Genomic DNA, 27,033 nt, shown 5'->3' with positions numbered 1-27,033 from the left:
TTTCCTCAGACTAAAATTATTAAATCTTCGTAGTTTGGAAAAAATCAGATTACCCAATAATTTAGCTATTTCACAAGGTAACTCAAAAACTCAGTAAGCACGAAATATAAGCTCGCAGACCGTTGCGAGGTTTTATTATTAAGTGTCTTGCCGATCTAGTATCTAAACTAAGATAAGCGGCTCGCAGAAACAATTTCTTTAGCAAAATATTAAAATATTCATGCCGCACCTATTTATTCCTACTTTTTATGTCTATTTAGATATACATCTACAGATTATATAGAAAACGTGATAGCAACTTCATTATTTTTGGTACAGCAAAAAATGGCAAATTATGTTCCAAAAATAATCTACCTAGAATTAAATAGTAATCCGAAGCTATATTTTATATTTTTATCTATCATTGAAACGGAACGTGTTCAGTCAGCTGGGAAACGTCACTGTCATCACCACAGAATGCGGTAGACTTTGGACTTGGGATTTTTATCAAATTATAAATTAACCAAGCATTAGGATTTTGTGCAATGGTGAAAAACTGATGAATTACATATTATTCTTATATACTGTGATCATTTCATGTGAAGTCCACGATGTATAACCCCGCTGTGACGGTCCGAAGGATTGATGTTTTGATTCGAATTTTGGGGCCAAGGAAGGCTATTTTGGCCGCGAATCCAGTGAGAGCTTACTCCAGTGAAGATAAAGTAACCATAGGAGATGTCAGTAAGGAGATCGAAAGACCTAAAAAGGTTGAATACGTGCCTCGAAAGTACTGTGAGTAAAGTTTGTTGTTACCATGTGATTCTGTTGTATTGTTGCCAAATATCGCAGTTGTCGAGTGGTGATAGTTTTTGAGATGAATGTCTGTGGGTGTTTAAGTATTTAATTCATAAATAACTGCGATTTTCTACATAATTGTAATATTACAATGTATTTTATTTTAAATTTATTATTACTTGCATTTATATGAGAACCAACTGGATTGTAATCAAGGAGATGTGAGAAGCAACTGCAATGATGTACAATAAAAGAAGAATACTATATAAGTACCAAATAAGTGTTAGTAATATACCTATAACTTGTTGTAGTAACCATAGAGAGTGCACAAATCAAGGCATTGTCTCAAAGTACATTGAGGAATTTGAGATGGATGATGCAAAAAGATCTCTTGGGCCAAGATATGTTTTTACTGGGCCGGCCTGGACCTAGCAGGTGTGTTCTTTAGTTTTGTTTTATTTTTCACAATTAACATAAAAAGCTGAACTTGGATGCAGTAAATAAAGCATATTTTTTTCAGTATCATGACGTTTCAGTAGATTGTTATGTAAATTTATGTTAAGTAAAAATATATGCAATAAAAAAATGAAATATTACAGATTATATATAATCATACTTTTTATTGTTGTGTCTACATTATAATTTATGAGCAATATTTTCTTATGCAACTTTATTATATTTACAATATATTACATTAAATGAGTTTATGTAAGCAATAACACTATGTTTTATTGGGATTTTGAACCCAAAATCTTAAAACATTAGCCATACCATGCATGCAACAGTTACACTGCCGTGGCAGTCTCTGATTAGACTCTAATAGTCTTAATCACAGTATGAAAAATTATTTTATTATATTTGTGTTTTTTTTAATAGGAGAAAAGTAGCATTCCAATATTTGGAGTTGACGCAAAGGGAGTTAGAATATGTAGCACTCTCCCGTGACACCACAGAGGCAGATCTGAAGCAGAGGAGGGAGATAATATCTTCCACTGCAAAATATTTTGATCAGGTAAACTGTTAAAGGTTAATATTGTATGAAAAATCATACAATATTAAATTTGATTTACAAAAAAACAAGTAATTTTATTTCATAGTTTCTATTGTAATTATAATTACAATATGAGTTATAACTAAATTGTTGTGGAACTTCAATACATTTTCTTGTATAAAGTAATCTGAAATTGAATCCTTTTGCTGTATTGAGAGGAATGTTTGGGTGACCTGAAAATATTTATATTCAGTTTGTGGGTTGAAGGACCAAAATCTAACTACCAAGTACTTACTAACTCTTGGAGATTTAAACAAATGAATTGTCATGTAGTATTTGAAATTATATATTTGGCTGTTGATTGTATTAAATAAGGTTGTATTAATTACTTGCTTTTAGTGGCAAATGAATCAATTTTATGTTTTCGTAATTTTAGAGTGCAGTGCGGGCAGCTGTTGAAGGTCGTGTGCTAGTGTTAGAAGGCATAGAGAAAGCAGAACGCAATGTGTTGCCAGTGTTAAATAATTTATTAGAAAATAGAGAAATGCACTTGGAAGATGGAAGATTTTTAGTACCAGCCTCGAGATATGATAGGTTACTAGAGGTAATAAATTAGCATATAAGTATTTTAATTTATTTAGACTTATTAACAAAATAAATGACATATTTTTCAAAATGTAGTGCACATTTTGAGGGAACGATGTTTCGTAATACTATATATTTGTTTTCATTATCTATATCGATTAGCTTATTAACATTGCAAACGAAAAGAAACATTTTGAAATACCTACCCAGTTAATTCAAAATAAAAATAATGTAAAAACACAATTTAAAGAAGTTTTATAACCAAGTTAATATTTTAGGAACATGGTGCAGAAGAAGTTGAAAGATGGCGCCTTGTTCGCGTGGACGAAAATTTCAGAGTCATCGCTCTTGGGCTGCCGGTGCCGAGGTACGCTGGACAGCCGCTCGACCCGCCACTGCGGTCTCGGTTCCAGGCTAGAGATGTCGCTACTATCGGATATGGGGTAAGTCCACATAGCTTTTAAAAAGATTTGGTATAGTAAACTACTACAGTCTTATTTTATTGGTATTATATCTTGGTAACAGATGGCGATAATGTCGTGCATGCGATGTTATTATTGATTTAGGGGTATCTAATTATCGTTTTTCATTTTGGGGTATCAGATAACCCGTGCAGAGATGAAATGTTCAATAATTTAGATTTAAATGAAAACTTAAATATATATATTTTTTTGTTAAATTCTTTAAAGTTTTTAATGTGATTTAAAACATATTTTGTATTTTTTAAGTTCTGTTTGATTATTAGCAATATCCTTATAAATAAATATACAATTGAAAAATTTCTAATGTTTAACGAACAAAAAAGTTTATTGCTTCAGCGTTTCAATGTTGTCTGCGATAGCAAACTCTCAGTCGTACTCATTAAGTCGGACGAAGTTTTCTTCGGCAGTTCCGGCATGAATATATGAACTTGACGTTTTGCATTTTTGCTCACGTCAGGTATTAATTTTTTGCTCACCAACTCTGCATATTGCTTCTCCACAGCATTACGTTCGTTGACCATTTTCTGCTGAGTCTCTATCACATTAGCTTTTAAATCTTTTGATTTAGTTTTCTCCTTTAGTTTTATAGTGTTTTCAGCCCGTGGCGTGATTTTGACGTTCCGTGACTGCCGTGCGTAGTTCTCGATCGTGTTTGTCGACGTCGGAATATAAAAATCGTGACGATCGATATTAGTTTGTTGCGCTTTTGGACTGTCGGCGCCTTTTGGCGAATTTACTTTGCCACGTATCTCGATGGCCGTTCTTGACTTTGCTAAGTTGAATCCTCTTCTTTGTAGTTCGGGACAACTATGTCTTGGTTGCGCCATACGTTCGGCATTCTCTGGCGCTAATAAATCCACTTTACCGGCTAAATCAAGCCATTGAAGTACACGATCAGATAGTTCTGTATTATCTTTAACTTCAGTTCGAGCGGTTTTATTAGGTCGTAAATTTTTCATGTTAAAATCAGTTTCGTGGTTTGCTCTGGCAGTATTTTCGTATAGCGGTTGCGGGCTGGCTTTGAGGATTAACTCGTCGTCCGATTCCTGTTCTATTCCAGTTAAATTTAGTTTTTCAATGGCCACTTCATGAAGGCTAAATTGGTTCTTCACACTATTTGGTTTTGCACTGGTTATTACGTAGTTGAAATTTCTCATGCAACCATCTAAGTCGGTATGTTGACTGAGGCGCGAGCTACGGTTTACTTCTTTGGTGCAACTGACTGAGGAGAGAGGTCTCTTCCTTTTGAGTTGTCTGTAATAGGGGTCGTCGTGTGAGAGTATGGCGTGTCGGAATCCGTCGATCCAGACTGTTCTCACGTACATAGGCCTCTGTGATGACTGCCACAGCACGGGCATGATACAGACCACTCCAAGCTCACTTAACGGGCTTGATCACGCGATCATTTCCATTAGTGCGTGCAAAAGTTCTCTTTGTGTTCATAATTGATACGTATCATTTATCGTGCCGCAAGGAGTGAACTCCAACTGAAAGAAAATATTAAATATAGTTTTTGTTTGTTTTCATAAAATATGTTTAGCGTGAATGCGTGTTCTACTTGTGTCACGTAGGTGATTTATAGTTTTCTTTGACTATTTTGCTGTAGTATAATAAATTATTAAAATGTCTTAATAAAACATAAACAACTTTTTTTTTAAATAATGATTATAATTATTATGGTTGTAATGTCTTAATATTTTATACGATTTATATTGTTCAATAAAAGGCGTGTTTGGCAGTCGACGTTGCTCATGGCAGAACACATTTATTTCAGAAAAACAAATAGATCCTGAATTATTTTAAATCTTTATTTGACAATGCCATAACGATGTCTGAACATAATACTGAATTCTATTAATCAAATATAAACGTGGGATTCATTTGTATCGGTCATAAATTTTGTATTTGAATGAAACGAAATAGGTCAACGTCCTTTATTTGAAGCTCGAAACATACGACGGCTTCCAATGTTACACAATATTTTTATGTTTACAAAATAAACTTGAAAAATTATAGGGTACTAGCGGATCATTATGGGTTTGAACAGAAAGGGGTGATTCAGCAATATTGTCATACTCTCCCAATTTAGATTTGGAATATATTTTTTTAAATTGTTTTTAGCTTTGATTTTAAGCAAAACAATAATTAATATATTGACAACGGCTAACAAGACGTTTTGTTATCAGTAAACGAGCCCTAATAGTTCAGAAAATGATTAAAAGTATTCAAACCAGGATGTGAAGTCATAATACAATTCACAAGTTACCCCACAAAACAGTTAGCGTTAAATGCTATCAAAGAATAAAGCTGTATCATGCTAGTGTTTCAATTAATCATTGCGCTGCAAACCGCCTGGGGTTGAGGCGTTAATCATTTCCGAGCAACAGGCGGACTAATGTGGGGTAAACGTGTACATTTTGGGGTATTTACGGTCGGGTTTACTAAAATTACGGTTTATTAATTGAGTTAATTGTACTTTATTTAGCGCCTGTTCATTTTAACTAAAAGGGTAGTTCCAAATTTAATTCGGTGCTGTGTTTGTTATTTTGGAATTTGAAGTGTTTTATTATTTTAGAGCGAAGCATGAATGTAACATATTGTTTATTTTTTTATGGTAAAAGTAATTATGTACGTTTTATATATTATGATCACTCCTGTTTTTATTTTTAAATATAAATCTTTGGTAGGGTAATCTAAATGTCACATTAACATATATTATACAAACATAACATACATTTATCTCAGAAAGATGCATATTGGATTTTTACTGGGAAAAGACATGAATGCTAGCAGATCCGTGAAAAGAAGCTTGGTTAAAATATAATGAGGGAACAGTTCATCCTTTATACATGTGATATTTATTTTGATGTAAATTATTGCTTTTATTTTTTGGTAATTTACATTTAAATCAATTTACTTACATTTTTTTAATGAAAGTCCGTAGCTTTTGAGCTACGCCGTAGTATTTTCGTAGCCATACTGTGTAGTAAGCTTATGTCACGATAAACATTAAACACTGCTACGAAAACACTTTGATCTTTATAATTCAATGTTTTTTTAATTTATCCGGTTAAAATAAGCTACAAAAATACGTAAATTAAACGAAATTCGTGACACAAATGTAATTATAGTCGTATTATTATGAGAGCACAAATTACAATTTTAAATATTGTTTTTGCTACGTCCTGCTACGTGAATACGGCTACGAAATCCGATGGTTCGGTGTATCGTAGTCGTCGTAGCTTATTTCCTTATGCCGTGTGACTGACGACGGGCCCGGCGTAGCGCGCGGTTTTGTCGTAACCTAAAGGTAGTTGCACACGCGATGAGATTACGTTTTCCGAATTACTCTTGGTATAATCCTTTTGCATACATTCGTGTAGACGTAATGTGATCGCGGCGCGGTGGTAAAAACTTTACTCGTAAATATTTCCGTCCTTGTTTTTTTTTTGTATTTTACGGTGGGAATGTTTCTTAAGTTTGAACTTGTTTCTGTCATATTTATTCCAGTGCATTCGATTGAGCGAACTTTTTACCAATAGCGAAAGGTGAAATTTTCCGTAAGAGAACCTGACATAATATAATATACGTACTAATATGCAAATTTGCGGTTTGCAAATCGTTCTAATGATAATTAGATTCTATACTAACTTTACATGAAGGGAAGCTGGTAGGAATCGGATTATATGGAGTCATAGACCCTTCGCCATCGATTTTTACATTTCTTAAAGAAATAAATCGGTTATGATTATAAAGTTGACAATAAGAATATATCAAATTATCTTCCTTACTGCTAACCTCATCACAAATAGATTAGTTGACAGAAATTGTTTCTTATAAGATAGGTCCTTAATTATGAAACAAACATATATTTATAGTATACCCCTTCTCATTTATCTTTGTTATTTCATACGCTGATACCTCGTATTTGCTGTGTACTTTATACGAATAATAAACACGTAGACTTATAATATATCGGCTTATATTTGTGAACAAGCCTTTACTCTGCAATTGCTTTTTTCTATTTGTCGCCCCCTCTACTCAATGTTGTTTATTTTTCAGTTTCATGTTGTGCAATACAACTTCAAAAATTTCGAGGAATCGCGCTATGAACTCCATGACAGTACAGAAAGTATTATTTCACAGTCATTACATAGACATGCAACAGCAATTTTGCCATTTATAATTAACAGTAGGGATTATAATCATTCTAATAATAGATATGATTACATACCCCATAAAATATAACGTTGTCCAAAAAATTGGCTAGCTTTCTGTCTTTTTGTTAACCTGTGTCGCTAAGCAGGTTGACAATAATATAATAGTGTAAGAATATTATGATTCAATCTCGCTGCATATTCTTAAAAATGGTTACCAGGAAAGTAAAGAGTCTGCTAAGGGCGTCACTTTTGCTTTTTCATATTAAAGTTAACGTTGTTTTTACAAGAAGCTTGTTTCACATATTACCACAACATTCCGAGGTTTTCTTTTCCTGGTCAAGCTTTACGTACAATTTACGTTAAGCTAAATTTAAATTGACAAGCCTTTAATGTTTTGAGTACTGAAAATATCTTCAAGATCAAAGATGGTTTAAAAGTCGTTCTAATATAAATAAAATCTATGTGTGTAAAATTGTTTTAATTGTTTAATAATTTGTATGTAAAATGTCTTGTATATTATAACCCTATTTTGTTTAAAGTAACAGCGACGTAGTAATTTCAGCTATAACACGAAAATCTGCGGCAGCAAATTTAAATACATGCAAATGGCAGTAAATCATTAAATTTTCAAAATGCACAGAACATTGTAAATTTCGTAATAATTTTGCATAAATTCGAAACTGTTTGGTCTCACGGAATATTAGCGTTTTATGACCGCAAATGAATAGTTTGTGTGTGAGTGGAATGGTTGAAGTTTTTAATGGACCCCATCGATACAATCTTTGTTAAGTTTAAAGGAAAGTAGTTTTGGCTGTTATAAGATTTTCGAAAAACAAAGGCTCTTGAATATCTACCGAGTGTTATTATTTTTGCTTGTTTTTTATTTTATTTTAACATACTTAAGAAACTTACAGTGGTATTTGTTAGTAGATATCATCGATAAATTAATCAGGTTGATGTAAATTATAGTATGTATTAGTTTAAAACCAATGAGTGGTGCAATAAGTCCAATTAATTGTTTTTTTTTTAAATCATCATCATCATCATCATCAGCCTACATCTGTCCATTGCTGAACATAGACCTCTCATAAAATGCGCCATGCTGCTCGGTCGTCCGCTCTCATCATCTAGCGTTCATCGGCGATCCTACGAATATCGTCGGATATTTTTAAATAAAAAACCAGAAATGAATTTAAATTTACCTTCGTACAAACAGTTTAATACTTCAGCTTCCTAAACTATTTTCACCGAACTGCGCGCAACAATAGATTACTTTTCAGATTTCGCACAAGTTTGAATTTAAATTCAAACTAGTCTAGTCACAGTTACGCGAACAGTGTAAACTAGGAATAGTTCGCTAACTCGGCTGTATGTAAATGTTCCTTTGATCAGATAGCGGGACGTCAAGGATTGTATTTTATGTTCGTCGTTGTGCCTCGCACAGTGTCACATACGTTTCGTTTTACGTAACTGTCTGGGGTATTCCGTTAAATGGGGTATTTGGACATTTAATATCGGTAAATCTTAATCGAAGGCATTAAAGGTCATAACGGCGAATCTTTGTTTATTGAACAAGTGTCTTATTGTCTTCACGATAATATGTTACTTGATCAATATCAATAAAAAAAATATTACTTGGTCTTTGTATAGAATTTAAAAATAGTCGTTATTGGATATATTTTATACTAGATGACCCGGTGAACTTCGTATCACCTACATACATTTATTATTATTATTCATCGTGGAACGCAATTTTGCCATACCAATACGTACGTTATCATTATCTGTCTCCCGTTAGTCAACAGTACGGTTTGCACGTGAAGTAGCTCGCCGTACATTTGATTAACTTCGACGATCAAAGTCATCTTCTCCGTGGCATTTTGTGACAATAACAATAAATAAAGTTCTCACGCACTGACAAATTGATGATAGATTTTAATAATAGTCTTGAAATTTATTTATTTATATTCTATTTTTAAGAACCCACTGACACTTTTACACTTTATTTATTTCTGAAATGTTTTGTATTTGAACAAAATAAACCAAAGAAATCGGACCTCATAGTACAACTATGAAAAAGACAAATTTCTGAACGCACCTATATATATGTGACAGCCAGGCCAATTCTTTATTTCTAAAAAAGACAAAAGACATCAAATGTTTCATGGCTAGGAACATTTTGTATTGAAAACTTAGATTGTCGTTTTTAGTATTTTCCGTTATTTATTATTTGTGTTCGTCACCGTTTAATCCATCCCTGGACTTCCACAAATAATTCAAAACCAAAATTAGCCAAATCGGTTCAGCCGTTCTCGAGTTTTAGCGAGACTAACGAACAGCAATTGACTTTTATATATATAGATTTAAACTAGCGACCCGCTCTAGCTTCACACGGGTATAACATAACAAAATAACAGTATTTCTCCACTATTTAATGGATGTTATTATTATACATATAAACCTTCCTCTTGAATCACTCTATCTATTAAAAAAAACCGCATCAAAATCCGTTACGTAGTTTTAAAGATTTAAGCACACATAGAGACAGAGAAAGCGACTTTGTTTTATACTATGTAGTGAAGAGTTTTCACAAAATGAATCACGTGAAGCTCTAGGTTATTCGTAACTTTGCATATATACATATTATACATAATTATCATACAACTATGCCTACATTGAAATATAGTATAGGAATATACCTCGCTATCTTTTAAAATGCTTTTGCTAAATCCACAGCCCGTTTTTGCTGGTAGTAGGACATATTTTACATCCGTCCGGATTGCGATCTCTTTACACAAGGTGTTAAAACCCGCCATATTGGCCTGCGTAAGAGTGTCGCGCTCAGGGATCAACCTGTGTATATCCGGTTCCAACCGGCTGGCATAATTGTGTTGACAGTCGAGGGGTGATCATCTCTCGTCAGTCGACATTCTATTGGACCCCACTCCACTTACCATCAGGTGCAGTGGGGTCACTTTGTAGTGTCCGAATATAAAAAAATACCACAAGAAACAAAACAGAGAAGTTAAGCAATTAAAACTAGTTACCTGCAAGTGTTTAACAATATTGACAAGCTCTCTGGTTGCTCTTGAGGGAAGTGGACAATTAATATTTCCAACTCCTCCCTATCTTTCTATTTGATTAATTTCGTTGCGGGATAATGACATATTAGTTTTCCCTGAGACTCGCCGAGCTTCACTGCTCGGTGTCACAAAATGCGTGCCACTGCTGATCCTGGCTTACAGGAGTTGTAGTGGTGGGAGTGAGGGCGGGAAAGTCTCTAAAAAAAAAAGCTCTCTGGTAGAGTAGGGATTTGCCGTGGCCTTATTAACAAGTCCAAAAACCATAGTCTTAAAACGCAGGTAAGTGAATTGTATCGCAATTAGGTACAATACAGGCGTAACGACGTCGTGTTGTTAACATGTTTGAATTAATAGTCGGCAGCTTGGATTAATTGCGGACGAATTGTTTACGTGCCGTGTCGACTGGGTAATGGGAGTCCGACATGCACGGTGCAGTGTCGGGTTAATTTAGGACATTATTTGCATGTTTTAGGGTTGAGTGTAATGTCCTTTAATCATTTTACTGGGGTTTAGTTTATACGTGTTTTGAAATATGTTGAGATAAAAATAAATTAATTTCCACAATAGAAAATACAGGCAAAATGCAAAATAATTTTTTGTGTTGGATTTGATGGGAAATATTTTATCTACATACATAGTTTCACATATTTATTCCTAAGGATATAGGCTAATAATCATAATGAATTAAATCTTTGATTTGGTAACTTTGCCATGTCTAACAAAAAAAAAAAAAAAACTTCCCTTTAAACTTACTCATCACGCAAAAGCTATCCACCTAGATTTAACCGTATTTTATATCCATAATTCAAAGATAATAAAGGCGAGAGAGGTCGGAGGACAAGTTGAACGTTATCACTATGTGATTTATACAGATTTAGGCGTTGGCGTGTCTAGAATGCAGACTACCTGAATATATCACATACGTTCTAGGTTGGTTTTTATGTGTGCTCTTTATGAGTTATGGGGACATGAAATATTGAAGTGTTCGTATGCTTAGGGTTATGTAAGAAATAAGAAGTTCAAATCTATTTTATCATAAGGTTCCTAGAAGTTTGTGATGGTGTTCGGTGTTTATACCAAATTAAAAAAGTATAGTGTATTATACATTGGAAAATATGCATTATAAAATGAAAAAAGTTCGTGAAAATATGCACTAAAAGGGCAAAATATACATAAAATATGCACAATCAAAATACTCTTTATATTTTATTATTTTTTATTAGAATCTATGTTTATTTTTAGAATAACCAATTGTAAGTCTTATGACAATATACCATTAAAAATTTGTTTTAGATTTCATATAGTACAGTTCTGAAGTTTGTTTAGAGCAAATATTACCTTTCTACGTCGACTGACTAGACAGAACTTGAAACTTGGCACATTATGTGCAGAAATTTCCTAAGTAGAGTTGGCCGATGCCGTCATATAAATACGTTAACATCTTAATTTTTCACAAACCAGGTTTTTTAATAAAACAGTATATAATTTACCAAGGACTTGAACATTGAATTTAAAATTGTTCAATCATATTTTTAACACGTCTAACACATTTTATTACAGAAATATGCAATCCCTGAAAAATTCGCGTCGAATTGATAACCTCCTCCGTTTTAAAGTCAGTTAAAACGTAGTAAAATATGCAACAACGCTTTAAAAAGCCTTTAATGAAAATGCATATAAGCCGATATCTAGTTAGTATAACGCCTAGTTTTAGATTATTCTTTACAACACGCATAACTTTCATACTTGGTTTATAATACAAGTTGCAAGCGTGTTTCAGGGCGACGTAGCGCCAAAGTTTGCAACTTCGCCGATCCTTTCGTTTAAAAGGCAGAACAGCACAAAACACGTACGTTGCGTGCCAACCAAGTCCCGACTATTCATAATTGTCGTGTCGTATACTAAATTAATTCCTGAGATACCGTGATGTACCACAGCGGTTTATGATGGCAAATTAAGCATCATTTTGCTATTCCCCCCATGATTTATTAAAGTAATAATTTAGTACTGGAAAATTTACAAATTTCGTGACGTACGATCGTGTTTTGGCAAAGTTTGCTGTGTAATAGATTTTACTTATTGATGTTGTAGTTTTATACTGAATGATAGGTTTTTCGGAAAGTTACCAACAATTTAAGTATGGAAAATTGCTGAATATTAATATTATGCTGTAGCAAATAATTAAAGAAATATTATATCAGTCATATACCTAGAAGTTTTCTTCATTCTTTATAACTCAATGAGTCAATGTATGATAAACTGTACTGTTGTCAAAATGCGATCAACGAATTTAATATATTTGTAATAAATATTATTAATTATACACATACATAAGAATATGCTAAGTGCTTTGGCTAAGTAATAAATTCGGTAAGCAAAAATCCCGACGACATGTTAAGGGGAATTCTAGTGGGCAATAAATTACAAGGAATGTTGCTGCTTAACTTTTATAACCATACGATTTTCATAAGAGCATATATATGAGAATAATATGTTCTGCTAGCGATGGAAGACATTTTATTACAGTTAGTTGTGACCTAATCGAATAATCTTAATTTAAAACTCTTTGTGGCATATTTCAGGTAAAAAGGGAAAATGAATATACAATAGAGACTAGGCTAAACAGGAAGAAGTATAAATGGCGAAATTATCACAATTGATAATTTCTAAAATAAACCTTATAATTATTCTTTTTTATGTTGATCGTAATGTAGGTAAGAGGCAAGGAGCATCGTCTCTGTATATGTATAATATGTTATAATATTTAAGTTTCTATTAAAAATGGAAATAAATAAAAAGAAATCAACGTCGCCCCTTAGACGTTATTTATACAGATTTACAAAAAAATCGGTCATGTTAATATGAATTATGCTGATAGAAATATAAAATGAAAAATTAAAGTCGGGTAATTTTTGCATTTTTCTCCACAAGTCATTTTTCATATTCAGTTTAGGAATAAAACGCCATTCATGCGCACATTTTATTTAATAATTTCATTTCATTATTTGTTACAGGAGCATCTCAGTGTGTTGAGGGAAGAGGCGCCTCACGTGGACCCTGCGAAGTTGGAACAGCTCCTGTCCGCAGCATATGCCCTGATTAGCCCTGAGCTGCAGCAGGTCAGCCTGCCAGACTTCCCCGTCGACAGCTTACACTTCGCTGCACTTGTTCTGGTAAAGTTAATTATAGAAAATAATATACACAAACACACACACACGCATACACAAACACATACGCACGCAGGCACGAACGCACGCACGCACGCACGCACGCACGCGCACACACACACACACACACACACACACACACACACATATATTTTTTGATTTAAGTACCCATAGAAAGTTTTCTTTGTGTTATAAGTTTTTTACATTGTGGAATACAACTGTCGACTTTACGCAGGTAGGCGTTAATATCTGCGACACAGTTACCGAACTAATGCAGATATTATCGAGCATTGTGTTTTTTTAAAAAGACCTGTATTATTTTTATTAACAGTAATAATCCGTCAGGCGGACCGCTTTCTCTTTTGCTTATTAAGGCAATAAAAAAATGCAGTCGTATCATGTATAATACGATGTACTGTTAAGAAGGTTTTGGTATTTTTTTCATAAATTTAATGCTAGTTTTATTACTGTCTGTTCTTGTTAGGGTTTCTTGTTAGGTTATAGGTAAATTTATTTAGAATCATACGTTCGTTCCTCTCCAGCTAAAAAACATGCTATATAACAGAGCGAAGGGTGAAATATTCCATAAGGAAACCCGACACAATTTATAGGTAGTAATCATATGCAATATGCGGCCTTGAAATCGTTCTAATGATAATTAGATTGTACATAAGTTACTAATGAAAACCGGCGGGAAGCAGGTTACATGGACTCTTCGCAACTGCTATATAAACTGCTTATGTTTCTAAACACGCGTCATACAACAGTGGTATGGCAGGCAAGTGGTGGGGACGCACGCGATCTCACCATCACGGCGAACTTGTCTCCGATCAAGGTCAAGTGACACCACAGTTTGTCTTTACAAAGTTTGGCGATTAGGGATGTTCAAATCTGATGGTCGCACTGGCGTGTTTATTGCGCGAAACGCTTGTCGATAGATTGTAGAATATATATCGATGGTTGCTTAAGTGACATTTTATTTTTTAATTTATCTAGAGTAAAAAAAAACATAGAAAAAAGTGCTCATTTTAAATATGTATAGTGTCGCAAAAAAATGTTGCTTACGTCAATTAACCTTTCATCCGACATATATAATTATATATTATATACACACGGCTTTTATCATGCAAGGGGTATATAGAGGCGCAACTTGTGTTCCGACGTTCCGCCGTGTGTATTCCCATGATGTGCTAGGGGGCGAGCCTATCGCCATATCAGGCACAAATTTCAGACTCCGGGCTGATGAGCGACTAATTGACTAATTGTGAAGAAAACCCAATATCATTTTGCCCGATTTGGTGATCAAAACCGAGACCTCAGCATTGCAGTCGTACCGTAATACAATTATGCTACCGACTCAGTCAGAATTAAATAATAAAATTATATCCCTATTTTTTTTTCTCTATAATAGTAAACATGAAAAAAACTAATGAATGACTGAACATGAAACAATATATTTTGTTTTGGCGAGTGGTGCTACATAATATTCATTTAATGAGTAAAAATATAATCAATCTATAATATAAAAATGAATCTCTATTTCCCTTAGTCATCGCATCACGCGTGAACGGCTGGACCGATTTCACATTTTTTTTGTTGTTGTTGTTGTGTTTGTTATTGTAAGGAGAAGGTTCTTATGAAAGAAAAAAATCAAAAGTTTGCGCAGAAAATTAGAAAATTTAAGAAAACTTACCGAAAATATTACTTTTATATAACTGTCAATTGTTTGAAATAACTGTCAGCGATTGACAGAATGCGCGCGTGCATACATAGTTAAGACGGGACAACGTCTGTCAGCTCAACTAGTAATAAATAAACATAAAATAAAATTCAGAATGCACAAAAAACGCTACTGTTCTAAATTTAAACGTGTTTGTTACCAACACGGTTGCAACGCGAGTGTGATACCATAATCATAGAAATTAGTTTTCGTAGGTCAGTCACGCTATTGAATAATGCGGTAATTACAAAAGTTTTTGAACAAAATAAATGTTTTAAACAAAGTTCATTATCATTTTTCGCGGTTGTTTTAGAAGGAACAATATATTTATTTTAGTGTAGGTCGTATGCCAACTACAGTTTAGACTTATGTTTATATCTCCAAAGGGACCACATCAGCAATACTTGTGTTATCGATTATAGCATTTTTTTAATACCGAGCAATTTAAGTGTGTTAAATAAATCAAAAATACTTTTTTGTATTAATGATAATAATATAATACATAATATCAGCCCTGTATTTATATACTGTCCCACTGCTGTGTGCGGGCCTCCTCTACTCCTGAGAGGGATTAGGCCTTAGTTCACCACGCTGGCCTAGTGCGGATTGGTAGACTTCACATACCATCGAAAATTCTTACTAGAGAATTTCTCAGGTGTACAGGTTTCCTCACGATGTTTTCCTTCACCGTTAAAGCAAGCGATAATTCACAAAAAATACACACATATTTTTTTTGAAAAATCGAGGTGTGTGCCCTTGGGATTTGAACCTGCGGACATGTCTCGGCAGTCCGTTCCACAACCAACTAGGCTATCGCGCCTTTTTTTGTATTACTTGTTCAAGAACTCCGCCTACCAGCCTTGCAGGTTATAGTCCAACCGCGCTATAATTTCACCAATAAGGCTACAAATAGATATACAAATAAATCGTTTATTTATATAATCTTTTGTTCACAGGAGAAAAACCCCAACATTCCCATACACAAACTGATATACCTTCTTTACCCGTACAACACCTTTTTATCAAAAGACCACGTCAAAAACGTAGAAATGGTCCTTAAGAACTTGAACATAAACACCAGTTCAAAATACCAAGTGTCACTCCAAGGTTTAGAGTACAAGGGAAACCAGGCTTTAGTGAGTTTGGATGTGAACGGTACTAAGTCTCAGTTTGCCGTGGGGTGTGGTGGGAGGAAGGCTGGCGTGGAGGACACGGGTATAGTGAAGACAGAATATCAGAGCCAGTTGTTAAATGAACTGCTTTTGAGTCATAGTGTTGGTGATTTTTGTATTGTTGGTAAGTAATTTACTGGATTATAACAGTAATACAGTAAATGCTGATTTTAATAAACAACCCCAAATCGCTCTATTCGATCCATTGACCAATCAGATAAAAGTTTTTTTAACAAGCTTACAAATTACTTCATTTGATTGGTTTTCGGGATTGGAAGAAAGATTGAGATTGGGATCATTTATTGAAAATGACTGTTAGATCTTAGTTCCTTTTGTTAATTAACAGATTTTTAAAGTTGCTTTTTTAAAACTAATTTAAATTAATGTAAGAAGTAGAGTAACATTATTTTGTTGTCTGCTGACATAACAGTAGACAAAGTATTCATTTTGTTTCTTTGATTTTAATGTACTCAAATAAAACAGTGTATAAATTAGTCTTTAAACCGTTTTTATATGCTGTCAAAGATGTATAGTATATTTCGTAACTTTAGTACTTTTATATGTTAATAAGTTAGAATCACCTGGTAAAAAATAAATAAAATTAAAAGATACAAACTCAGTGGACTTCCTGGTTATTAATTATAAACGAAATATACTTCTAACCTTTTCTAATCACAGGACCCAAAGGCTGCGGCAAGAGCCTGCTAGTGACGCAACTAGCAAACCTCCTGGGATACACCATAGAGCCGATAGTGTTGTACCAGGACATGACAGCCAGAGACCTGGTACAGCAACGGACCACCTTGGACAATGGAGACACTGTGTGGCGGAACTCGGCTTTGGTAGAGGCGGCTTTGAAGGGACGGTTGGCTGTGCTAGACGGCTTGCATAGGATCCATGCGAGTACTCTGGCTGTTTTGCACAGGTGAGTGTTTTTTACTAGCTGGTGTATATCCAGTATGAAGACCAACAAGGAAGACAGCGTGGTTGACATTATAATATATCGAAACTTATCACCTCGTAATAAGGTACATAGTTCTTTGCCTGTCGCTGATGTTTTTTAAATCTAAATTTAAATTGCGTTGAGAATCTTAACGCCTTATAAATAAAGTCCAAGATCCTTGAGTTCTTTACTTCCACAGATTGGTACACGACCGAGAGCTGCAACTTCACGACGGTACAAGGTTACTACGTCACGATAGATACGATGAGTTGCTAAATTCAGGCCTGACGGAGCAGCAACTTGAAGAGAGCGGCGTTAAGAAGATACATCCAGCTTTCAGGTAACAGCAAATCATTTTTAGATCTTTTATTGTGCCAAATGGAGTAGAGTGTGTAGGTAATAGTTATTTGTGATTTTATTCTGAGTGTTGTTAGATCAAAATAAGGGCGTCCAGAGATTAAAAATATGATTGAGAATGTCATTGTAACGTCAAGAATATCTTTATTGGAATAAATACAGATTTTGTTTTATTCCTTTGGTATATTGACTTCCTCGGTGCTGTAGTTGTATTGCGCGGTACGACACTGCTCTGAGATCCTGCGTTCCAATCTGGGGTTGGGCAAAGGGATATTAGGTTTTCCTGCTCAGTATCAACACGGAGTCTGGAATTTGTGCCCAAAATGGCGATAGGCACGCACCCTAGCACATCGTGTGATGGAACGTATATGGGGAAAAGTGGTTCCCCTGGTTGCACCTATCCCTACTCGTTTACGGCTAAAGATGTAGTGTATTTGTATGTGTACCCCTATTATTAATTATGGGCGCTGGTTATTCCTTAGTCTTAGGCCACTATCTGGTTTGCTTATACAAAAAAAAAATATTTTAAAAATATTGAAATTTATTTGCACCAGTTGCGGCTACCCCTTTGAGTGTGTCTGAATTTGCTTGAGACTACTATGTCATGGTGTATTTCAGGATTGTAGCATTAGCAGAACCGCCAGTGATAGGCCGCGGTCAGCAGTGGTTGTCACCGGAAATCTTGAGTCTGTTCATCTTCCACGAGATGAGGAATTTGAGCAAGGCTGAGGAGATGTTCATCATTAACAGCTTGGTGAGTTTTATTAGTATTATTTAAATATAAATATGTGAAGGAATGTTTGCACCCCTTTTTAAGCACATTGCGCGCATGTAGGAGTGTGAGATTGCATTCTGTACAGAGGTAGTGCAGAAAATAAAATTTACGGTTGATTGTCGACTACAGGATGTCTACTACTTTAAATAATTTTACCATAAATACTTTATGATTGATACAGTCTTACTTTTATTTCATTAAATTTAAATATGACTAAGAGATCATTGTAAAATTATAAATATTGCAATTTTGGTTTTAATGAAACATTCAATTGATTTTTATCCGACTGCCGAAAGAGTTTATATGTATTTTAAATTTAATTTACTATTTATCATTCGATTTATTTCAGCACGGCGATATATCGCCACCATTACAATCGATTATAGACTTAGCAGACCAGCTCAGGAAGTCAGAAGACAGCACCCTCAAGAATCTCTCCTCGTCTCTTTCCACTCGCCAATTGCTCAGGATAGCTAGCAGAATGTCTAAGTACCCAACAGACTCCGCCTACGAAACTGTCCAGCGCACTTTCTTAGCTAAATTCCTGCCTAATTTAGCCAGAAGGGCGTTAGACAGTGCTAGCCAGAAACTAGGCATTGATCCTCCACGACGCTTCGGAATCTTTGGCAACAATCCTACAGAAACTAAAGTCGCCTGTACTATCAAAGATAATATCCTTACAATTGGCAACACAAGTACAGAAATATTCAAAACTGACGCCCTTACTAAAGTGCCTGATATTTTGTTCTACGATGTACCCCAGCATATGAGGTTATTGGAATGGCTGCTTCAAGACTTTCTTCTCGGAAACCATTTACTTCTAGTAGGGAATCAAGGTGTAGGCAAGAATAAAATAGCTGATAGACTTCTCCAGTTATTGAATAGGCCAAGGGAGTACATCCAACTACATAGAGATACAACAGTCCAATCGTTAACAGTACAACCGACTGTGAGAGACGGTATCGTGGTTTACGAAGATTCTCCATTAGTGAAGGCTGTCAAATATGGTCATGTTTTAGTAGTAGATGAAGCAGATAAGGCTCCTACACACGTGACGTGTATTCTTAAAACGTTGGTTGAGAATGGTGAGATGGTGCTGAGTGATGGTAGAAGGATCGTGCCGAAGAACATGCTAGAAAGTTCTGGAGGCGATGTGTCCACTTTCATCCCCGTACATGATGATTTTAAAATGATCGTGCTGGCAAATAGACCTGGATTCCCGTTTTTGGGCAATGATTTCTTTGCGTCATTAGGTAAGAAAGTTTTTATTAGAGGTTTTGTTAGGTTCGTTTATACTTTTTCAAGAGCTCATATTTTAGTTGTTATTTTTTTAAGTACTTAGCACTAAAGATGAAGTTCGTTTCATATTTATAGTGACACTGGAGCTTCATCCATCATTAAATGTAAATTATTATTTCAGGTGACCTTTTCTCATGTCATGCCGTGGACAACCCGTCGATAGAGTCAGAGATGGAACTCCTGAAGTCCTACGGGCCTGACGTACCCCAAGATATCATGAAGAAGTTGGTACAAGCCTTCGCCGTGCTGAGAGATAAGGCTGACCAGGGGCAGTTAACTTATCCCTACTCCACCAGAGAGCTTGTCAATATTGTTAAACACTTGCAGGTAACTAGTTTTAATTGCTTATATTCTCTTTTTTGTTTCTTCTTTGTGGTATTTTTTGGCGGTGACCCCACCTTAGGCTACAAATCCGTTTCAAGCAGATAGATGTCATGAGGCTTATCTGTACCCATTCACAGCTGAAGGTATTTTTTTTACTGCGCCGATCTCAGGAATTAGTACTTGTGGTTATAATTTATTTGTGTTATAGGAATCTACATTATCATCGTTACCTTTTATTCTCAAAAAAATTACACACGTGCGTACCCACGGGCGGACGCTATATTCATAAATATGCCATGCTCATCAAACAGATATGGATATATTTTATAACAAACCATGTCATATTTACAATAGTATTATTATTTTTAGAAACGCTTTAGAATGTTCCTTAGTAAGTTAAGTATTGGAAATAATTTTAGTTATTTTGTTATTTTATACTATTGTTATTGCTTTCTTAATATTGTTAAATTTAGAGTTAGATTATATTGTTAGATGTAAGTGTTTTGGCGAAGTGCTGTAAACTTTCATTCAATTGATAAATAAATGAACAAAAGCCATTTTACGTAATTCTAGAGATATCCAGAAGAGGACCTCGCGACGGCGATCGGCAACGTGTTCGACTTCGACCGGTACAGCCGCGACATGGCCGACACGCTGCTGGAGGTGTTGCACGCGAGCGGGCTGCCGACGGAGGGCGTGCTGGAGGGACGCTCCAAGGCACTTAAGAAGCTGCAGATGACGATAGAGAGGACTAGCGGGTAGGTACCTTATGTGATATGATGTATGGACGTTTTTTGCGTACTCTATATACGGTATTAAAATTTTTGTAGAAAAACATAAAAAACTTCTTTTTTTCAACTTTTCTTTATTAAAACAAATTTCAAAGTATTAACTTTATTTAAGATAAAGAAAAAAATATATTTGTCTAAAAATTAATGCCTAGAATCGATTTAAAGTTTTTTTAACATTTATTAAGCTACTTATGTGACTGATTGTACATTAAAAAAAATATTCGTTTACGATATTTTTTCTTCCATAATTAAAAAAAACAAATGCTTTACTTTTTTACCATTATAAGTAACACGTTACACACAATATCCTTAATCAAAATATTTTCATATACCAAATTAGTCTTTAATTCTGAAAGAATAAAACTTATTTTTAAACGTCATTCATCATCATCATCATCTCGTTATAAACTCCATAATTAACTTTAGCAAAGACGTATCCTCACCAAAGCACGGCAAGGAAGACCCGGACAACCAGCCCCACGTGGGCGGCAACACGTGGGCCGGCGGCACCGGCGGCCGCGACACCGCCGGCCTCGGCGGCAAGGGCGGACCCTACCGGCTCGATAAGGGACATGACGTACATCAGGTAAGGGCTGTTGGACTTGAAATGATGTACATCAGGTAGGGCTGTTGGACTTGACATGATGTACATCAGGTAGGGCTGTTGGACTTGAAATGATGTACATCAGGTAGGGCTGTTGGACTTGAAATGATGTACATCAGGTAGGGCTGTTGGACTTGAAATGATGTACATCAGGTAGGGCTGTTGGACTTGAAGGAAGGGCTTGATTTAAGCCGAATTTATAGGTCGTTGTCAGGGCCGTTGGACTTGAACCAAGGGCTTGATTTAAGCTGGATTTATTAGTCTTTGCCATTATATTTCCTGGTGGTGGGATATTTTATATTCGTACGGATAGCGACCACCGTACTTAAGGTGTTAGAATCCGCTATAGTGGTCCACGTAAGTGTGTCACGTTCTGGGATCAGCCTGTGTATATCCGGTTCCAACAGGCCGGCATAATTGCGTCGAATGTCGAGGGGTAATCATCTCTCGTGCGTCGACATTTTATTGGCCACACTTCACTTATCATCGGGAGCAGTGGGCTAATTTTTTCGAGTCCGTATACAAAAAAATACTATTAGACCATTCTAGCAAGCCTATTCATCCGTTTTACATCAACAGATACTTTGTGTAGTATTTTATACGTAATCACAATTAATACTTGTACAGTCAACTAACAAAAACAAGTGTACAAATTGTTGAAACATTACACGCAACATTGTCCAAACGAATTTTGGCAAGGGCGGGCATAGAGCGAAATCGTCTCGCTGTCTCTTTCGCACACACCCACTGTAATGGCTGTGACGTCATATGATATCAGATTTAAAAAACTGAAATTAATATAATACTACCATTTTTCTGTCAATTTCAAAACTATTACAATAAAATGATAAATTAAATTAATTTTAAGCTTTCAGACGCGGAAAAAGACGCCGTCCCCGAGCACGTGAAGAAAGCAGCGCGCGAGATGAACAGGAAGGCGTTCGAGGAGCGACTCAAGGAGATCAAGATGAGCGAGTACGACGCCAAGCTCTACGAACAGTTCTACCGCGCCGTGCAGCCGCAGGTGAGACTGCGGGAGATCATGGGTCATATCCTTTTTAAAGATTATCACTTCACTGTAACAGCGATGGGATTTCGATGTTGCTCAAAAAGGATATCTATAATTTTGATTACTTTACTTCACGGTTATTTAAGTTTCGGATTGAAGTGTTCTATGAAAAGTAATAATTTTATGTACAGAAAAATTATAGAAGAAAAGAAGAATTATTACATATTTGAAATGATAAAATTTGACCATATTAGCTGGCTAGCTTACCTTTAGCTTTATTATTGACGAATCGCGGAGTTATTGGTGTACAGTTAATTACAAGAATAGTGGGTAGAATAAGTCTGGTCCATTATTTGTTGTTTTTTTTTTTTAATTTATCTAGTCAAGTCAACATGAGTCTGTACTCTGTAGATAACAATCATTTCAATAACATTAGTAAAATAAAAATATTTTTTATAGATCGGTGCCTTGCGAGGCGTGTTGGCAGAGTTGCAGGCGAAAACTAAAGAACGGCAGTGGAGTCGGCATCAGACCAGTGGCGAATTAGACGATGGCAAAATTATTGAAGGTTTTATTTATTTTTTGTTTATATTCGATTTTGGTAACGATTTCTTATTGGTAATGTTAGTATCGATTTTCCCGAATCGATTTTAGTATCTTGCCATATAAATTATTAATAGATCGATGTATTTTTTTTTTGATACGCAAATTATTTTACTATGTAATATATACAAAAAAACATTCACGTCGAATTCATAACCTACTCCTTTTTTTGAAGTAGGTTAACATGAATGCAATTTATACATTTTGTGATGGCGAACGGTTATGTAGAGTTTATATTCTATCGGTTATATTGTTTTCCAGGTTTAACAGGCGAGCGGTCGATATACCGTCGCCGCACTGAACAAGAGCCGCCGCCCGGCGCTCCCCCGGACAAGCCCAAGCGGCTGAGGCTCGTTTTAGATGTTTCTGGAAGCATGTACAGGTAATACTATAAGTTTTGATTGGCACGTGGGTATTCAACCCGATTCCTACCGGCTTCCCTATTTAGGTTTATTTACGTTTGTCTTAGTTTCCGCGATACGTTAACTAAGGCAATTTTTTCTTGCTTCAGGTTACCTTTTGTAAAGATTCTTTCTTCCACTGCTACCCAACTCGTATCTGGAAGAATGGGTGTAATGCTAGATGTCCCCCTTTGAGCCAAGTGCTGGAAGACTCATTGTACTAAATGATTAAAAAGAATTTTATTCCTTTTTTACGTACAGTGCCGCACACGGATTTCTTTGGTATTGTGGATGTTTATTGTGGTTTTTTCTGACTACCTAATACACTGTAGTCCGCTTACTATCAATAGCTCGTCATGTTCCTTGACATTCTCAAAAGGCACACATTTCAATACCCATAAAGTTCACTTTCCTCCTACTAGATTCAACTCATATGACGGCCGTCTGGAACGTTCGATGGAGGCGGTGGTGCTCCTCACCGAAGCTCTGAAGGGCTACGAGGCTCGGATACGGTACGACATGTACGCGCACTCTGGCGAGGAACACGCACTCGAGCTGGTCCGCGTGGACCGACCCCCGGAGAATGAGAAGCAAAGGCTGCAGGTGAGTGAGATGGCCATAGAGAGATAGACATTGGTGCATTGACGTATATTCCATAGACACGAACATCCATATAAACTATTTGTTCAAAATCTGAACCAAAATAGCAACCAAAACGACACTGTTTATTCACTTGAACAACAAATAATTTTACTTATTTGACTAATATTTTTTATTCAAATCAAGGTTTCCACTTAGACTCGCGTTTTTATATTATGAGCGTCACTCCGTACACGACCACAACCGTACACAATATTGACACCATACTAAAATCAGTTTGAATGGATGACAGTTCAATTCAGTTGAACACAGTGAATGTTCGGAACGCTAAGTCTAGTACGTAGTACATATATATATCGATGCATAGATGATTTTAAAACTAGTAGAGATGTGTTCGATGGACGCTATGGTACTTTTCACTGAGGCTCTAAACCGCTACGAAGTTCGCATACGACATGTGCGTGCATTCGCGTTGGTTAAGGTGAACCGACACCCAGATAATGAGAAGCAAAGGTACAGGTGAGTGAGATAGGCATAGAGAGAGATAGACATAGATGATATTAAAAGTAGTATAGTTACGTTTGATGAGGGTTGTGGTACTTGAAGCTTTTACAGCATACAAAGTGCGTATTAGCTACAATATATAGACTTAATCTGGCGAGGAGCACGCTCTCAGGCTTATTAGGGGGGACAGAACCCTGGAAATGAGCAATGTTGGAGTATAAGTGTGTGTGTAGTTTAGAAGTGGTAAATACGTTGTAGACTAATTTGTCTACAGCACGGTTTGGCTGGTTCTAGATTCAACACGGGTAATATCTCACATAGAGCTTGCTGCGACGTTTCGTATGGTGATTGTGACTTCCGGATCCATAACTACTCCTAGAAGTGCCATGGTACTTCTGGAATACCTATATTCCTACCTCATACAAACATTTATATAGTGCTCTCGTAATTTTTGTACAATCTATATAATTCGATTTCTGTCTATCAGGTAATCCGCACGATGCATGCGCACGCGCAGTTCTGTTGGTCCGGCGACAACACGCTGCCGGCCGCTCGGCACGCCATCTCGACGCTCGCCAACGAGGATGCGGACGAAGCCATAGTTCTTATATTATCCGATGCTAATCTTAGACGGTAAGTGGCCATTTTGTATTATATTAAAAAATTATGTGTTTTTTTTTATTTAGCGTACAAGGTAATGGTTAAAGAAACAGAAAATCGTTGAGTCTTGTCTATTGTCAAATGTTTTTAATGATACTTTTTTTTATACATAATGTCTTACATGTATGATTTTTTTTGTTAGATATGGTATACAACCTGAAGAGTTGGGAAGTATACTAACTTCTGACCACAGAGTGCAAGCCCACGTCATATTTATAGGCAGCTTGGGGGACGAGGCTAATGCGTAAGTATAATCACTTATTGACCATCTCTAATGAAATGAAACTCAAACTCATCTCATGAAACAGACGGATGAATAACACCTCAGTTCCCCCCGTGACCATGAAGGCAGTCTTCGAAACGTTGGGAAAAAAGTACAATATTAAAACCGCGATAAAATCCGAAAAATAAAATTTGAATCCCCACCAGTAGTTAGAATGTGTCGTTGGTTGCAGCCTGCTGCGGCGCCTGCCGGCGGGACACGCGCACGTGTGCCTGGAGGTGGCGGCGCTGCCTCACATCATGCAGCAGATATTCGCATCATCACTGATGCAGAACTCTTCGTGATACCACATAGTCAAGGGGCCGTTCAGTATTACGTAACGTAACTTGGAAGGGAGGGGATGTCTCGTAAAACGTTACGATGCGTTACAGGGGCGGGAGGGGGTTTACGTACAACGCGTTATGTAACATTGTTTTTTTTAATTTAAAGCAATAACAAAGGTATTTTTGCGACTTTCCGGTACTTTGCATGACATAATTGTGAATATTAGAAAAAAATGACACTTTAGAGTTACGTAACTTTTGGAGGTGGGCATGGGCATACACGAAAACGTTACGGCGCGTAACATTGGGTTGAAAATTTTTAAAAATTGCGTTACTTAATACTTGAATGGCCCCCTAGCAAATTAGATACAATTGTCTTATTTTCGGTGAATGAGTCTAGAATGGTAATTGCTTTTGCCTGCCGCGTTAAAAAGGTTTTTCGGGATTAATATTTTCCCGGGATGAAAAGCACTAGTAGGAGTAACGTAGCTTTCTGAGATTAGCCCCTATAAAAATACTATTATTTTCTTTATATGTTAGATAATATCTTAACTTTTTCGAGGGTGGAATATTTTTGTTTTAAATTATAATGTAGAGGTATTAATGTGTTAAAAATGCATTACATATTATTTTTATTTATACAATTAATTATAATTTTTGAAGAGGATTTCATGGCGTCAAATGTAAAATCAGGGTTGTCTCACAATGATATAATCAGGTACACTTGGTGACAGTTTCACAAAGTAACAATATTAGCTTAATAGTTAATTTAGATAAGGTAAAGTAATGACATTCCTAGTACAAATATATATATATATATATATATTTAACGAACAATAATATATATTTATAAGTTATTAACTATATTATTTATGCCTCATTTGTGTAACATTTTATTGTTTTTAAACATATTATTTAGAACTAATTTTGACTCGCGATTCCTCCCGCGTAAAAGCCCGGCTCTGGGATAAGAAGTACCTAGTAGCACTCGTGGACAATGAAGTTTCATACCGCCATTTTTGAAAAACAAATCTAATCGCTTTTTCGATCTATATCAAAAATGGACCAATCAGAACAAAGTATTTTTGACCTGTTTACAAATGACTTGTTTTGATTGGTTCATTTTCGGGATCGAATGAAGATTAGGATTGAGATTGTTTAGAAAATGTCTGTTATTAGTAAAACAATTTTCTTAATCGAATTATTAGTTCCAGATATTATTTCCTGAATTCAAAGCTACAAATATTTTTTTAATACATTTTTCTTACATGTAGAACTAAGTTCTTTTGCTATCAATAAGAAAGAATAAGTGGGTGTTATTTATTGTGAAGTGCATATTGTGATAAACATAGAATATGAATTAATAATATTTTTATATATTTTTACTACCTCGTATGTGTCAATGTAATATAACCAAAAAATATAGTCTTGTGACTGTAAATTTTTATATTTGTTGTTAAATAAAGTTTGAAAGTATTCA

At 35.5% G+C, this 27,033-nt stretch overlaps 1 protein-coding gene across 1 annotated transcript; it reads left to right on the top strand.

Moving 5' to 3' along the window:
- Positions 1 to 422: 422 nt before the first annotated feature.
- LOC115439865 (von Willebrand factor A domain-containing protein 8) lies at positions 423 to 27,033 on the top strand. The gene is made up of 21 exons (XM_030163905.2): positions 423 to 774; positions 1,089 to 1,212; positions 1,654 to 1,789; positions 2,205 to 2,372; positions 2,632 to 2,796; positions 13,093 to 13,251; positions 15,922 to 16,261; positions 16,816 to 17,062; positions 17,280 to 17,420; positions 18,056 to 18,191; positions 18,562 to 19,465; positions 19,633 to 19,838; positions 20,409 to 20,593; positions 21,053 to 21,212; positions 22,099 to 22,254; positions 22,699 to 22,807; positions 23,104 to 23,224; positions 23,666 to 23,846; positions 24,835 to 24,980; positions 25,150 to 25,251; positions 25,463 to 27,033. The coding sequence occupies exons 1-21, from the start codon at positions 591 to 593 to the stop codon at positions 25,572 to 25,574; spliced, it is 4,182 nt and encodes a 1,393-aa protein (XP_030019765.1). The 5' UTR covers positions 423 to 590; the 3' UTR covers positions 25,575 to 27,033.

Source organism: Manduca sexta, chromosome 14 (assembly GCF_014839805.1).
Source record: "Manduca sexta isolate Smith_Timp_Sample1 chromosome 14, JHU_Msex_v1.0, whole genome shotgun sequence".
NCBI lineage: Eukaryota > Metazoa > Arthropoda > Insecta > Lepidoptera > Sphingidae > Manduca > Manduca sexta.
Note: the sequence above shows the minus strand (reverse complement) of the source record. Positions and strands in the feature narration are given on the sequence as shown.

Coding starts and splice junctions, on each gene's coding strand:
- LOC115439865 (XM_030163905.2), top strand. CDS start 591: ATGTATAACCCCGCTGTGACGGTCCGAAGGATTGATGTTTTGATTCGA. Junction 16,262..16,815: donor TGGTGATTTTTGTATTGTTG/GTAAGTAATTTA, acceptor TTCTAATCACAG/GACCCAAAGGCTGCGGCAAG. Junction 24,981..25,149: donor TCCGATGCTAATCTTAGACG/GTAAGTGGCCAT, acceptor TTTTTTTGTTAG/ATATGGTATACAACCTGAAG.